The following is a 15,370-nucleotide window of genomic DNA, read 5'->3' as shown; positions in this document are numbered from 1 at the left end:
TCTTCTCTTCTCGCTTCATTTCATTCATTTGATCCTCAATCGCTGATACTCTTTCTTCCAGTTGATCGAGTCGGTTACTGAAGCTTGTGCATTTGTCACGTATTTCTTGTGTCATGGTTTTTATCTCTGTCAGTTCGTTTATGGCCTTCTCTGAATTGATTATTCTAGTTATCCATTCTTCCATTCTTTTCCCAAGATTTTTAGTTTCTTTGTGCTGAGTACGTAATTCCTCCTTTAGCTCTCAGAAATTTGATGGACTGAAGCCTTCTTCTCTCAACTCGTCAAAGTCATTCTCCGTCCAGCTTTGATCCGTTGTTGGCGATGAGCTGCGTTCCTTTGGAGGGGGAGATGCGCTCTTATTTTTTGAATTTCCGGCTTTTCTGCCCTGCTTTTTCCCCATCTTTGTGGTTTTATCTGCCTTTGGTCTTTGATGATGGTGACGTACTGATGGGGTTTTGGTGTGGGTGTCCTTTCTGTTTGTTAGTTTTCCTTCTAACAGTCAGGACCCTCAGCTGTAGGTCTGTTGGAGACTGAGGTCTACTCCAGACCGTGTTTGCCTGGGTATCAGCAGTGGAGGCTGCAGAAGATAGAATATTGCTGAATAGCGAGTGATCCTGTCTGATTCTTGCTCTGGAAGCTTCGTCTCAGGGGTGTACCCCGCCATGTGAGGTGTGGGGTGTCAGTCTGCACCTCGTGGGGGATGTCTCCCAGTTAGGCTACTCAGGGGTCAGGGACCCACTTGAGCGGGCAGTCTGTCCATTCTCAGATCTCAGCCTCCATGTTGGGAGATCCACTGCTCTCTTCAAAGCTGTCAGACAGGGTCATTTGTATCTGCAGAGCTTTCTGCTACTTTCTGTTTAGCTGTGCCCTGTCCCCAGAGGTGGAGTCTACAGAGACAGGCAGGCCTCCTTGAGCTGCTGTGGGTTCCACCCAGTTCGAGCTTCCGGGCGGCTTTGTTTACCTACTTAAGCCTCAGCAATGGTGGGTGCCCCTCCCCGAACCTCCGCAATTAGATCTCAGAGTGCTGTGCTAGCAATGAGGGAGGCTCCGTGTGCATGGGACCCTCCCGGCCAGATGTGGGATATAATCTCCTGGTGTGCCGTTTGCTAAGACCCTTGGTAAAGCGCAGTATTGGGATGGGAGTTACCCGATTTTCCAGGTGTTGTGTGTCTCAGTTCCCCTGGCTAGGAAAAGGGATTGCCTTCCCCCTTGTACTTCCCAGGTGAAGCGATGCCTCACCCCGCTTCAGCTCTGGCTGATCGGGCTGCACCAGCTGACCAGCACCTATTGTCTGGCACTCCCCAGTGAGATGAACCCGATACCTCAGTTGAAAATGCAGAAATCACCTGTCTTCTGTGTCGCCCGTGCTGGGAGCTGGAGACCGGAGCTATTCCTATTCGGCCATCCTTCTCCGGGACCCAGATTTTACTTCTAATGTTGTTTAATATTAACAACTATTTGCAGAAAATTATAAATAGTTACAATAAACATACATAAACATAAACATCATGTTAGAAATGTTATATAACATACTATTTTTTTCTATTAAAACTTTGAATAACTTCCAACCTGCAACTGACTATATAAGTATTTATTATAATAATTTTGCATGAAAAATTGTTTGTCACAGGTGTCAACATGAAAACTTAGTAGAACTACTTGGTTTCTCAAGTGATGGAGATGACCTCTGCTTAGTGTATGTTTACATGCCTAATGGTTCATTACTAGACAGACTCTCTTGCTTGGTAAGCTATTTGTTCATCAGATTGTTTGGCTTTTTGTTTATATGCTGGAGTATTAATATTCATTTTGTTACTGGATTATTTAAACCAAATTCGCTTTCATATTTTTCCTGCTCTATGAAAATTATACAGTTGATATGTCAACAACTGGGTTACCATTTTATTAGGTGGTAATCCTAAATATAAAATTCAGTCAAGACTATACTAGGAAGATGCTTTTATATATTTTATCTTCAAATAAGAAATGTAAACACCCATTTGAGCTTATTTGGAGATTATTTTAATAACTTAAAATGTAGTCCTAAATTATTATTGATATAGCATCATCTTCAGTTGTTGCCTAGAAAAATATTCTGTGTTATCTAGTTTCTGTAGATTTTTTATTATTCTTTCTAGTTTTTAATTTGGTTTATTTCTTTACAAGGATGGTACTCCACCACTTTCTTGGCACATGAGATGCAAGATTGCTCAGGGTGCAGCTAATGGCATCAATTTTCTACATGAAAATCATCATATTCATAGAGATATTAAAAGGTAAATGCTACTGTTTAAAAACTTTTGGAAAGCTGTCTTTAAAGAATAATTTGCTGTCACTCTATTCACTATTCACATGCATGTCTTAACCTAGAGCACCTGGACTTTTTCCCATCACTCCATGAAAGCTCTTCTCAATAAGGACATCTATAATCTTCCAGTACTCATCCTACTTGACCTTTTTTAGTTGTTTTAATAGTGGTTTATTCTGTTCTTCTTGACCCTTTTGCCTTATGGAAATTAGTTGTTTTCTTAGTTTATGGATCACCATTCTTTTCTGAATCACCTTCATCCTTCATGAGTACTTTTCAGTTCTCTTTCTTTCTTGTGTATTTATCTAGTTAAATATTTACCTACTATAAGTAACATATTAATATATAGAGCTCAACATCAATCAAATCACAAAATAATAACAGTACACACATATATATTATATATAATATAGTATAGTATATAGGATTAATATAAAGAAGATTTTCCAAGAAAGTGATATTTAAGCAGAGATTCAAAGAATAGGCAGGAAATAAGTAGGCACAATTTGAGGGTAACTGTAGAATAGATGATGGGGAAAAGAACATTCTAGGCAGAAGGAACTGCATTTGTAAGACCAGTGGTGAGAGAAAATATGGGAGCATGATGAGTTACAAGAAATGAAATATGCTATGGGAGCCAAGACAGTAGGATCATTTGAGGCCAGGAGTTGCAGACCTGATTATGTTCCGTGGACAACATAGCAAGACCTCATCTCTACAAAAAAATTAGTCAAACCTGGTAATGCATGCCTACACTTCCAGATGCTGGGGTGGCTGAGGAGGGAGGATGCTTGAGCCCAGGAGTTCAAGGTTGAAGTGAGCTATGATCATGCCACTGCTCTCCAACCTGGGTAATAAAGCAAGACTCTGTCTGAAAAAGAAACAATGAATAAATGCAGTATGACTGAGATGCAGAAAGTTATGGGGTGGTGGATTGAAGATAAAACTACAGAGAAGTGTAGGAAGCTAAGTCCTATAGGACCTAATGTGCCAAGGTAAGGCTTTTAGTTTTATCTCAAGTGTAACGAGATGCCGTTGAAATTTTTAAGTAGGAATGTGGCATCATATTTAAGTTTTGCAAAAACGATTTTGACTCTAGTGTAGAGAACAGTTTATAAGAAGAAGCAGTTAGTAGTCTATCATAGGTGGCAGTTCATATGAAGAGAGGTGAGCAGATTAGAAAGATTAAAATGGCAAAGCTTGTTGATACCTTGGCTATGCAGGGGTTCAGGAAGAGGGAAGTATCACGAATGACTCCCGGAATAATGGCATCCAGACTTGCATTCTGGAATGATTGTGGTGTGATTCACTTATGTAGAAAGGACCAAAAAAAGACCTGGTTAGGTTGGGGTTAGACAGATGGTTAGAAAATGTGAATTCTCCTTTGTACATGTTGTAATTAAGGTTTTTTTAAGATATAGTAGTAGAGATGTTAGTGTGATATACAGATTGGGAGCTGATGGTTTGAGCTGAAGATATAAATGTGTATATTACTTGCATACAGGTGATAATTGAAGTGACTGTATTCACTTGAGGGGAGATATAGATTAAGAAAAGGTCACAAGATTAAGTCTTGAGGAACCCTAAGACTTAATGGCCAAATAGAAGAGATGATCACAAAAAGGAATCTAAGGAAGTACACATACAGAGAAAGGTAAGGTGAAAACCTGCAGAGTGTGGAGTCCCTGAAAATGAGGAAAGAAAGTGTTTCCCAAGAGGGAGTAGTCAAAAAGAATCAAGTGCTTTAATCATTGGATTAGCATCACCATTGTCTTTGGTGACTTTATGGAAACCCATTTCCATGTAGTAATTGGTTTAGAAATCACATTGTATGGCCGGGCGCGGTGGCTCAAGCCTGTAATCCCAGCACTTTGGGAGGCCGAGACGGACGGATCACGAGGTCAGGAGATCGAGACCATCCTGGCTAACGCAGTGAAACTCCGTCTCTACTAAAAACTACAAAAAACTAGCCGGGCGAGGTGGCAGCGCCTGTAGTCCCAGCTACTCGGGAGACTGAGGCAGGAGAATGGCGTAAACCCGGGAGGTGGAGCTTGCAGTGAACTGAGATCCGGCCACAGCACTCCAGCCTGGGTGACAGAGCGAGACTCCGTCTCAAAAAAAAAAAATCACATTGTAGTTGAGAGAGTGAGAGCTAGAGAACTGAGATAGGAGTACAGACAAATCTTTTAAGACATTTTACTAAGGGACAGCTAGAAATAGATATGTCATTCAGGAAACTTTTTTTTTTTTTTTTAAGAGAGCAGAGACTAAACTGTACTTATCTGCCTATAGGAAGGATCCAGATTAAGAGGGAGAGGATACCGTGGAAGAGAGAAATGAGATAATGTGTTCAGTAGGGTTCCTGAGAATGTAAGCAGCTCGAGCAAAGGAACTGACCCTAGATGAGAAAAGAAACACCATCTCCTATCCTTCATGTATTGTTGGTACTTTCTCATGTTCTTATCATTGTCTCTTTTCTCCCTGTATGTTCTTTTTTCTTTTTTTTGAGACGGATTTTCACTCTTGTTACCCAGGCTGGAGTGCAGTGGCACAGTCTTGGCTCACTGCAGCCTTCGCCTCCTGGGTTCAAGAGATTCTCGAGCCTCAGCCTCCTGAATAGCTTGGATTACAGGCATGCACCACCACGCTCTGCTAATTTTGTATTTTTAGTAGAGATGGGAGTTCTCCATGTTGATCAGGTTGGTCTTGAACTCCTGACCTCAGGTGATCTGCCCACCTTGGCCTCCCAAAGTGCTGGAATTACAGGTGTGAGCCACCCGCCCGGCTTCTCTCTATGTGTTTTTGCTGAGTGATATTATGTTGATTTTAACTGCTACTTATATGTGAGTGTTTTTCGAATCTGTATTATAAGCTTCCAGTCCTGGATTTTAGTAGCCCCGTACCAAAAACACGGCATCTGGGTATCCCACAGTAACTTTTAAGTCAGCACATCAGAAATCAAACTCATTAGCTCTTTCCAACCTAAAGTCTTTTCACATTTCCTTTCTGATCCAGTGAAGTCACTATTCATTCTCTCTCTCAAGCTGAAGACGTTCTCATTCTCTGTATCATGCTAATTACAAAATTCTGTAGAGTGAGCCTCAAAATTTTCACTTCCCATTTATCCCATGTTATGACCATTTAGACCCTCATTATCTCTCATTTGCTTTGTTACAAACCTTTGTAGTCAACCTAAATCCAGCCTATCAGTCCTCATCTATTCACTACAGTGCTACCAGGTCATGGTCCTAAAAGTTAAGTCTAATAACATCAATTTCCTACTGTGAAAACTTTAGCTGGTAGCCTGTTGCTCACAGGATAAAATTCAAATAATCTCCATGTTTCTAGGACACTCATTCCTTGAAGTTGACCATGTACACCATATCATATTTTCGTCACTCTGTACCTGTTACTCCATTTACCTGGAGTGCCTTTCTTTCCCTCATATAACTATCAACTTCTAATAATCCTTCAATACTAAGCACACTTTTCACCCTCTGTTTGAAATTTTTCCTGCTTTTCCAGGCACATGGTTGTTCTCTCAGCATTTTGTACCTAATATTACCATTGTTATAAAAAATTATTTATGCCTTTGTCACAGACAAGATTTTAAGACTCCCCCATGCCCAGCAGTGAGCTTAAATACTATACGACATAGGGAGTTCTCAATAAGATTGTGTTGAATGAAAGTATGAAAGCATATAATGAATTAATTGAGATATTTTGGCCATTTTTTTTCTCTTCAAAAGCCAGATAGTACGGAACAAAAGAATAAAGAAATGCATAATTGAGATACTTTGGTTGGAAATTTGTTTTTAAATGAATTGATACATATTAAGAAAGGAATTATTAAAAGTGCCTTGGAAGACTTTGTAGTAATTTGCCCTATAATAAATTATTTGTGGAATAATGAAAATATCTCTTACTAATGTAGACAGTTTTATTTCATTTTTATTCTCCTAAATTTTTTCCTCAAGAAACATAAAAAAAGAGGACAGTGCTTCTCTTTAGCTATAATCTGAGTTCTAGGTTTATTAGTAGAAATTTTAGGCTTTTATGATGCATACTATAAAATGTTATACTCTGTAAATATGTATGTACATAGACATGTATGCATATACATATATACATGCATACATACATTTAGCTAAGGAACTGTTTGACTTTTTTGTGGTGGGGAAAACATTTTTTTTCTTCAAACTTTACATTTTTTTCAGTGCAAATATCTTACTAGATGAAGCTTTTACTGCTAAAATATCTGACTTTGGCCTTGCACGGGCTTCTGAGAAGTTTGCCCAGACAGTCATGACTAGCAGAATTGTGGGAACAACAGCTTATATGGCACCTGAAGCTTTGCGAGGAGAAATAACACCCAAATCTGACATTTACAGCTTTGGTGTGGTAAGTTCCATATACATAATTAGTAAAAATAGTCATTCTGCTATAATTGTGGAAAGGAAGTAGAATATTATTTAATACACCTATCTTGTTTAGCTCTCTTATGTAACAACACAAGTTTTCACATTAACCTCTACTTATACCAGAAAGTTTGTAAAACTTCTTCCAATGTGTAAAACTTTTGAATTTATTTTTGAAATGACTACAAGAAATGATTTTCTTGCCATCTGTGTTTATGAATTAGCATGACACCTAATGCATTAAATGAATCGTGTCGTAAGTATATACTTTAGTCTAACATTTTTTGACATTTACTAATCTACCTGTCTATTCCCAATAAATGTTAAGATAGAATAAGAGATAGGTGTGGGTGGTTAGAGAAGCCGGGGGCTTTTTCTTCAATTTGTTTTTTCATATGTGTTTCATATATGGAAATTTAACTTCATAGCACTGTGAAAATAAGGTGTAGGACTGTAGAATATGCCTAATGTTTAGAAAATAATATTCTCCTAAGAGCCAGAGAAAATTATTCTTGTGAAGAATCTCTAAGAGGCAGGAAAAGGATTGGGAGTTCCCAGAACATATGTTGAGTGGGGCTGACTCTTTAGTAGCGTTGCCAATAGAAAAGAGCTGCTTATGCTCATGATGGGGTCCGAGATATCCCTGAAGGAGGGATGGCGAGAAATGCCCAGCTCGTGTTCTTTCCACTTTAATATCTAAAAGACATAGCTTTGTATAGAATGATTAATCAGATTTTGTAAACAAGATTCATATTCCTTCTAGTTTATATTTATTTTTGTCTTGAGTATTGTATATATAATTTATTAGTATCATGTATAATATATGTGTATTTTAGAGACAAGGCCTCACTTGGTCACCCAGGCTGAAGTGTAGTGGCGGAATTACGGCTCACTGCAGCCTCAACCTCCTAGGTTCTAGTGATCCTCTCACTTCAACCTCCCAAGTAGCTGGGACTACAGATGTGTGCTACCACACCCAGCCAATTTTTTAAAAAATTTTTTGTAGAGACAGGGTCTCCCTGTTCTGCAGGCTGGTCTTGAAGTCCTGGGCTCAAGTTATCCTCCCACATCTGTCTCCCAGAGTGCTGGGATTACAGGCATTAGCCACCATGCCCAGCCTGTCTTGTGTATTATATTAATGAAATTTTTTTGTCTTAATAGGTTTTACTAGAAATAATAACTGGACTTCCAGCCGTGGATGAACACCGTGAACCTCAGTTATTGGTAATTGAAATATTCGTTTTCCTCAATCCTTTTTTCTCTGCTTTTGTAGTCTAAATTTATATGGATAAATTTGACATCTAGAAATAACATTTTCTGTTGGCAGTCTTTCCACTGGCTATTACACAATAGCATATGGAAAAGCATTAAATATTTTCATTCTCAGCTCTCCCATGAAGTATTTGTGAAGCCTAGAAAAGTCACTTATGTATTCTTTGTTCTGATTTCTTTGTGGGTAAAATGAAAATAGAACTAAATGATTTCTGAGGTCCTCTTTAGCTTATGTTTATTTTGTTACTTTCAGGGTGGCTACTCTTAATAACAGTGTTTTCAACATTTTCAGAAGGGAAAAAAATGGCTTCTATTCAAATTTCTCTCAGAATAAAATTGCTAGTAAAAGTTCTCTACTTATTTCTATCATGGAGTATTTTATTTACAAAGTTACAATAAAAAACATACCAAATTTGCTATTGTTAGGAAAAACTCAAATCATGTATTTCCTTTGCTCTCACATCACAGCAACAATCAACACAGAAGATTTCTGTGACCAAATGTGAGTGGGGAGGATTTCTCTCCACCAACAAGCAGACAGTCTACTTTGCAGCGGAAGTCAGCTGGCTCTCCTCCAATTTAATTCTGACACTATGTTCCTAGAGATAGCATCAGAATCAGATCCCACAGGTTAAGGGCTCAGTCCCCGAGACTGCGATCCCACCAGACACCAGTCGCAAGTTTAGGCCTCCAGAACTTCTGACCAACTGCCTTCAAGTTGGAGTTCCTGTGACCTCCTCTGTGGGTATGGAGGGCTCAAGATTGAACCCAGATTGATTCACTAACTTGCATGCAGCATATACTTTACCTAAGTTTTCCATCATTTTGCCTAAGGCTTTTTCTTTCAAAATATATAAAAGCCTCAAAACTTTGGCTTGAGTAAGGATGAAATGCAGAAAAACGTAAGCTCTATCTCAGTCACAAGTTTTGCATTTCATCATACAATAGTGAAAATCATAAATCTTTGGAGAATTACACTCTTTCACCCATTCTTAAGGTTTGACTGTGATGTGACTCTAGTAAGATTTTCGTACAAGCACAGTTAAAAAAAAATGATCCTTTGAAGAACCCTTATGTCACTAGATTCCGCCATTGCCAAACATTTTCAGAATTTATCTTTTGAAAGTGTTTTTGAAGAGTTTACCTCTCATGAAGTTTTTTTCATCTGTATTAGTTTCCTAGGACTGTTGTAAAAACATACCAAAAACTGTGTGACTTAAAGCAACAGAAATTTATTTGCTCGTAGTTCTGGAGGCCAGAGTCTGAAATCAAGGTATTGGCAAGACTATGCTCTCTCTGGAGGCTCCAGAGAGAATCTTGCCTTGCTCGTTGGATGTAGGGCTTACCTCCAGGATTGTCCATAATCTGGAATATTCTCATCCTAGGATACTTAATTACATCTAAATAGGCCCTTCTTTTCCTAATAAGAGGACATTTACAGGTTCCAGAAATTATGGCATAGACATGTTTTGGGAGACCATGATTCACCCAACTTACTATCTTATTCCTACACTTCTCTCCCTGTTAATTATTTTTTTTATCATGGCCTGCTCCCCATTTTTCGCCTCCCTTTTTCTCTTTGATTCAGCAATCTTAGTACCCATAGAGAAGTTTATTGGGTACAGGGAGGAGGAGTCAGGGTCCAAAAGTTGGAGTTGCGCTATTAGAAGCACATCAAGAAGCAGACCACACTGTGCTGCCCACCTTGTAAATGCTGCTAATGGAAACATATAAGCAATTAGCTCATAACATAAATATAAAAATTGGAAGGCAGATGGGTGGAAGTATCTAGAAGGTATAAATAAATATACATTTATATTATACACACACACACACACACATACACCCAGTCACGTGTTGCCAAATAACAGGAATATGTTCCGAGAAAGCATTGTTAGGCAGTTTCATTGTGTGAACTTCATAGAGTGTACTTACACAAACCTAGATGATGTGACCTACTACACACCTGGGCTGTATGGTATTGCTCCTAGGCTACAAACATATGCTGTACAGCATAATACTGTCCTGGATACTGTAAGCAATTGTAACACAATGGTAAGTATTTATGTATGTAAATATAAAAGAGGTACAGTAAAAATACGGTATTATAATCTTATGGGACCACCATCTATATGTGGTCTGTCATTGACCAATTGACCAAAATGTCATTTTGTGGTGGATGGCTGTACTTATTTACATAGAATTTGTCCTGTATGTCTTGTTTGTTTGTTTTGTTTTATTTTTGGAGACAGAGTCTCGCTCTGTCACCCAGGCTAGAGTAGTGCAGTGGCGCAATTTCGGCTCACTGCAACCTCTGCCTCCTGGGTTCAAATGATTCTCCTGTGTCAACGCCTCCCGAGTAGCTAAGATTACAGGTGCACACCACCACGCCTGACTAATTTTTTGTATTTTTAGTAGAAACAGGGATTCACCATGTTGCCCGGGCTGGGTCTTGAATTCTTAATAAGGTTTTAAGATAAGATAGTAAAATGAGAGTACATGTTATTACAAAGTAGATTAATTTAAATAATTAAAATATACATTCTAATTTCCTTCACTTTGATTTGAAGCTTTTAAAGTTTTAACACTCATTTTAAAGCTAGATATTAAAGAAGAAATTGAAGATGAAGAAAAGACGATTGAAGATTATATTGATAAAAAGATGAATGATGCTGATTCCACTTCAATTGAAGCTATGTACTCTGTTGCTAGTCAATGTCTGCATGAAAAGAAAAATAAGAGACCAGACATTAAGAAGGTATGAATTTTGTATACTTATTTAAAAAGTGAAAGGGGTGGGGTTCATCATATTTTCCAGAGTGTATATTTTAAAGCAAGTGTATAATGTGGTTCTTTTGTTTTTTTCTATGTCTTTTTATAAGGTTCAACAGCTGCTGCAAGAGATGACAGCTTCTTAAAACTATTGGAATAGACTCCTGACTTTTTATATATGCCTATCTCAACCTTTTTTTTTTTTTAATTTGAGATGGAATCTCGCTCTGTTGCCCAGGCTGGAGTGCAGTGGCGTGATCTCAGCTCACTGCAAGCTCCACCTCCTGGGTTCATGCCATTCTCCTGCCTCAGCCTTCCAAGTAGCTGGGACTACAGGTGTCCACCACCACGCCCAGCTAATTTTTTTTTTTTTTTAGTAGAGATGGGGTTTCACCGTGTTAGCCAGGATGGTCTCAATCTCCTGACCTCAAGATCCCCCCGTCTCGGCCTCCCAAAGTGCTGGGATTACAGGCGTGAGCCACCGTGCCCGGCCTCAACCATTTTCTTAACTAATTTTTTTCCTAAATATTCTTCTTTACCGTTAACAAGGCATAGGCTGTTGCAGGGCAGTGGTTATTAAAGCATGGGTTGAACGTCCAACATATAAAAATAGAGCCACTGTATCAACACTTAGCCGTACCCATTAGTATCACACCCAGTTCTTACAGTAATCCCTGAGACATCTCCAAGCATCAAACACAGTTTGAACATTACAGAGTTAGCAAAAAGAACCTGGGCTGTATGTAGGGTGGAAACACTCTGATCTGAAGCCCAACTGATTCCACTACTAATTTGCTGTAAAGCTTTGGACACACACTTAGCTGCTGAGGACACACACTGAGCCACTGATAACATTGGGCTAATATCTGCTGTGCTTCTCTGACAGGTAATCATGAAAATCAAATGATGCAGAATATATACAAGCACTTTGTGAATTATAAAAATGATACAAAATTTAAAGTTTCTAGAGCCAGTTACAAAATCCTATTAGTCATATATTTATAGATTGTGTTCACAGCAATCATTTAACCACAAATAAAATATCCCTTGATGATACTGCCATAATAATATGTCCATTATTAGATTATGTTACATGACAAAGTTGAAAGAATTTTGCAGATGCAGTTGAGGTTCCTAAACAACTCACTCTGAGACTGTTGAAAGGGCCTGACCTAATCAGGTGAACCCTTGCAAGAAGGATTCTCCTTGTAAGCCTTGAAGAAGTATGTACCATGTTGTGAGAGGGCCACATTGGCTAAAACCTAAAGGTGGCCTCTAGAAGATGAGACGTACCTTCCAGTTGTGGGCAAGCAGGAAAAAAAAAATTGGAACCTCAGTTGCAACCACAAGGAATTGAATTCCACCAACAATCTGAGTGAGCTAAGAAGAGTACTCCAAGCTTCAGATGATACCACAACCTGGCTGACACCTAGATTTCAGCTTTGCGTGATCCTCAGTATGAGAACCTATCTGTGCTATGCTGGACTTCTAATATATAGAACTGTGAGATAACGGGTCACATTGGCCAGTTGTGGTGGCTCATACCTGTAAATCCCAGCACTTTGGGAGGCTAAGGCGGGCCGATCCCCTGAGGTCAAGAGTTTAAGACCATTTTGGCCAACATGGTGAAACCCTGTCTCTACTAAAAATACAAAAATTAGCTGAACGTGGTGTTGAACGCCTGTAGTCCCAGCTGCTTGGGAGGCTGAGGCAGGAGAATTGCTGGAACCGGGGAGGCGGAGGTTGCAGTGAGCTGAGATTGTGCCACTGCACTCCAGCCTGGGTGACTGAGCAAGAGTCTGTCATTCATAAATAAATAAATGGATCACATTAAGCCTTTAAGTTTGTGGTAATCTATTATGCAGTAATAGAAAACAAATACAGATACTCTCCCATGATGTTTTTCCCGTGATGATTTCCCATGATATTTACAGGTTCTGCCAACATTTGAGGGGTATGTGGGAATAAAACAGAGCATGTACAGTGGGGGGCTTATAGTCTACATACTGAAATGTGGGGTTGGAGCACCAACACAAAGACCCCAGCAGGGCACTGCCTAGTAGAGCTATGGGAAAGGTGCTGCCACCCTCCAGACTTGAGAATGGTAGAGCCACCAGCAGCTTGCACTCTGAGCTTGGAAAAGCCACAGACACTCAATTTCAACTATGAGGGAAGCCGCGTACCCTGCAAAGCCACAGGAGTGGAGCTGCCCAAGGCCTTGAGGGCCCACCCCTTGCACCAGTGTGCCAGGATGCAGGACATGGAATCAAGGAATATGTTGGGGCTTTAAAGTTTAATGTCTTCCCCACTGGGTTTCAGACTTGCCTCGAGCCTGTTGCCCCTTTCTTTAGCCAATTTCTCCGTTTTGGGACAAGAATGTTTTACTCAGTGCCTGTACCGCCAACTGTATCTTGGAAGTAAATAACTTATATTTTATTTCACAGGTTCATAGGTGGAAGGAGTTTACCTTAAGTCTCAAATGAGACTTTGGACTTTTGAGTGATGCTAGAATGAATTAAGACTGAGGGACTATTGGGAAGGGATGATGATATTTTGCAATGTGAGAAAGACATGAGTTTTAGGGGGCTGGGGGTAGAATGACATTGTTTAGGTGTTTGTCTCCTTCAAATCTCATGTTTAAATGTAATCCCCAGTGTTGGAGGTGGGGCCTGATGGGAAGTGTTTGGGTCATGGGGGTGGATCCCTCATGAATGGCTTAGAGCCACTGGTGATGAGTGAGTTCTCACTCAGTTCGTGCAAGACCTGGTGGCTTAAAAGAGTCTGCTCCCGCTTTGCTTTCCATTGTGATTGTAACCTTCCTGGGGCCTTCATCAGAAGCCAGGCAAATATTGGTGCCATGCTAGTAAAGCCTGCAGAACCATAAACAAAAAAAAAAAAAAAAACCCTTTTTTCTTTATAAATTACCCAGCCTCAGGTATTCCTTTATAGTGATGCAAAACGGGCTAACAATATATAAATTTGTAATTTTAAAGTTATATATTGTTTTTATTAAACACTTATGAGTACTGTTTGAAGTGCTTTATTTAATCCTTATAACAATCCTATGAATTTGGTGGTAATATTCACATTTTACAGATGAGGAAATTACCCAAGATTATATAGCTAATAAGTTGCATGGCAGAAATTAGCATCTGGCATCAGTTTGCAATCTTTACCACTAACACTATGTCTGTGCATCATATTAATCATAATCATTTTCTCTGTCATGTGTTGAAAGCTATTGTGCCAAACATTGTGCTAAGAGTTTTAGAAGCATGATCTGATTTGATAAATCTACAGTGTAGGTTCTGTTCTTTTACTTCTTGAGGAAATTTTGAGACCCCCAAAGATTAAATAACTTCTTTCCCTTGTTCATTGTATTAGACTGCAATTCTCCACTCATCTGTATATTTGATGCCTTTTGCAATATGGCTTTGTAATTTTTCCCATCAAGAAGTAAAGTCTATTTCCTTAACCATTAAATCTGGGCTGGCCCTTGTAACTTACTTACAGAAGAGTGATGGTCAGTTCCAAGCCCAGGCCTCAAAAGCCCTAATGCACTACTTCTCTCATTTGGAACCCTGCCACTGACATGAAAACAAGCCAAGGCTAACAAGTTGCCGATGACAGACCATACAAAACAGAGACAACGCATCTCAGATGAGGTCATCCTTAATCAGCCCGCCTGCTAGCTGATCACAAACATACATGAGACATGAGAGGTCAGCTAACTAGATTTGTGAGGAAGGATAGCTGTTGTTTTAAACTGCTTTTTTTTTTTTTTGGTACAGTCTCACTTGGTCACTCATGCTGGAGTGTAGCAGTCTGATCATGGTTTACTGCCACCTTGACCTCCCAGGCTCAAGTGATCCTCCTGCCTCAGCCCCTTGAGGAGCTTGGAGTACAGGTGTGTGCCACCATGTCCAGCTAATTTTTGTTTTTAATTTTTTGTAGAGACAGGATCTCACTATGTTGCTGAGGCTGGTCTTGAACTCCTGGATTCAAGCAGTTCTCCTGCCTCAGCTTCCCAAAGTGTGAGATTACAGGTATAAGCTACCATGAAAATCACATTGAAAATCACATAGTTTGTTATGCATTAGTATTACTAAATCATGATTTAGTCATGTAGCCAGTAAGTGGCAGTCAGAAACACACACACACAAGGATATGGCCCAGCTTGTCTTATTATAAATGCAGTTTGGTAATTAGAAAACTAAGAAATACAATCTAACCCCCATTCATGGCTTGCCTCTTTCCCATTAACCATCCACAGTTCACTAAGAAACTACAGCCTGACTGAATCCTAGCAAATGAGGGTGGTAGTGGAGCAGCACTGACAGTTGAGTAGAGGCTGGTCTCAGTCTTTTCAGTGCACAGAATCAGCTGAATGAAGATCCCTACTGGAAGGCACTTGATGCTTAGGAATGGGTCAGTACCGGCATTTTGTGTGGTGGAACCCATGGCTTTCACAGGGCAACAGATTTTGCCAGTGCTAGTGAGTTTTGCTGTGGCCAGAAATAAAATGATGGAGGCTAGATCCTCTGGTGACCTACCACTGCTGGCATGTGCTCCTTTCACAGCTGTTCTTCAAGGAAAGGTA

General features: G+C 39.6%; 1 protein-coding gene across 1 annotated transcript in view; it reads left to right on the top strand.

The window, feature by feature from the left end:
- Positions 1-11,017, top strand: part of IRAK4 (interleukin 1 receptor associated kinase 4) — a 35,870-nt gene extending 24,853 nt beyond the window's left edge. Inside the window, exons 7-12 of the mRNA XM_017888959.1 lie at positions 1,631-1,745; positions 2,167-2,276; positions 6,526-6,709; positions 7,888-7,950; positions 10,598-10,756; positions 10,881-11,017. Of these exons, the coding sequence (XP_017744448.1) occupies positions 1,631-1,745; positions 2,167-2,276; positions 6,526-6,709; positions 7,888-7,950; positions 10,598-10,756; positions 10,881-10,916 (667 nt within the window). The 3' untranslated portion in view covers positions 10,917-11,017. The remainder of the gene's footprint in view (positions 1-1,630; positions 1,746-2,166; positions 2,277-6,525; positions 6,710-7,887; positions 7,951-10,597; positions 10,757-10,880) is intronic.
- The last annotated feature ends 4,353 nt before the right edge of the window (positions 11,018-15,370 follow it).

The sequence above is a fragment of the Rhinopithecus bieti genome, unplaced genomic scaffold (genome assembly GCF_001698545.2).
Source record: "Rhinopithecus bieti isolate Rb0 unplaced genomic scaffold, ASM169854v2 scaffold_17829, whole genome shotgun sequence".
NCBI lineage: Eukaryota > Metazoa > Chordata > Mammalia > Primates > Cercopithecidae > Rhinopithecus > Rhinopithecus bieti.
The sequence above is the reverse complement of the archived record's forward strand: the minus strand, read 5'-3'. Positions and strand labels throughout refer to the sequence as shown.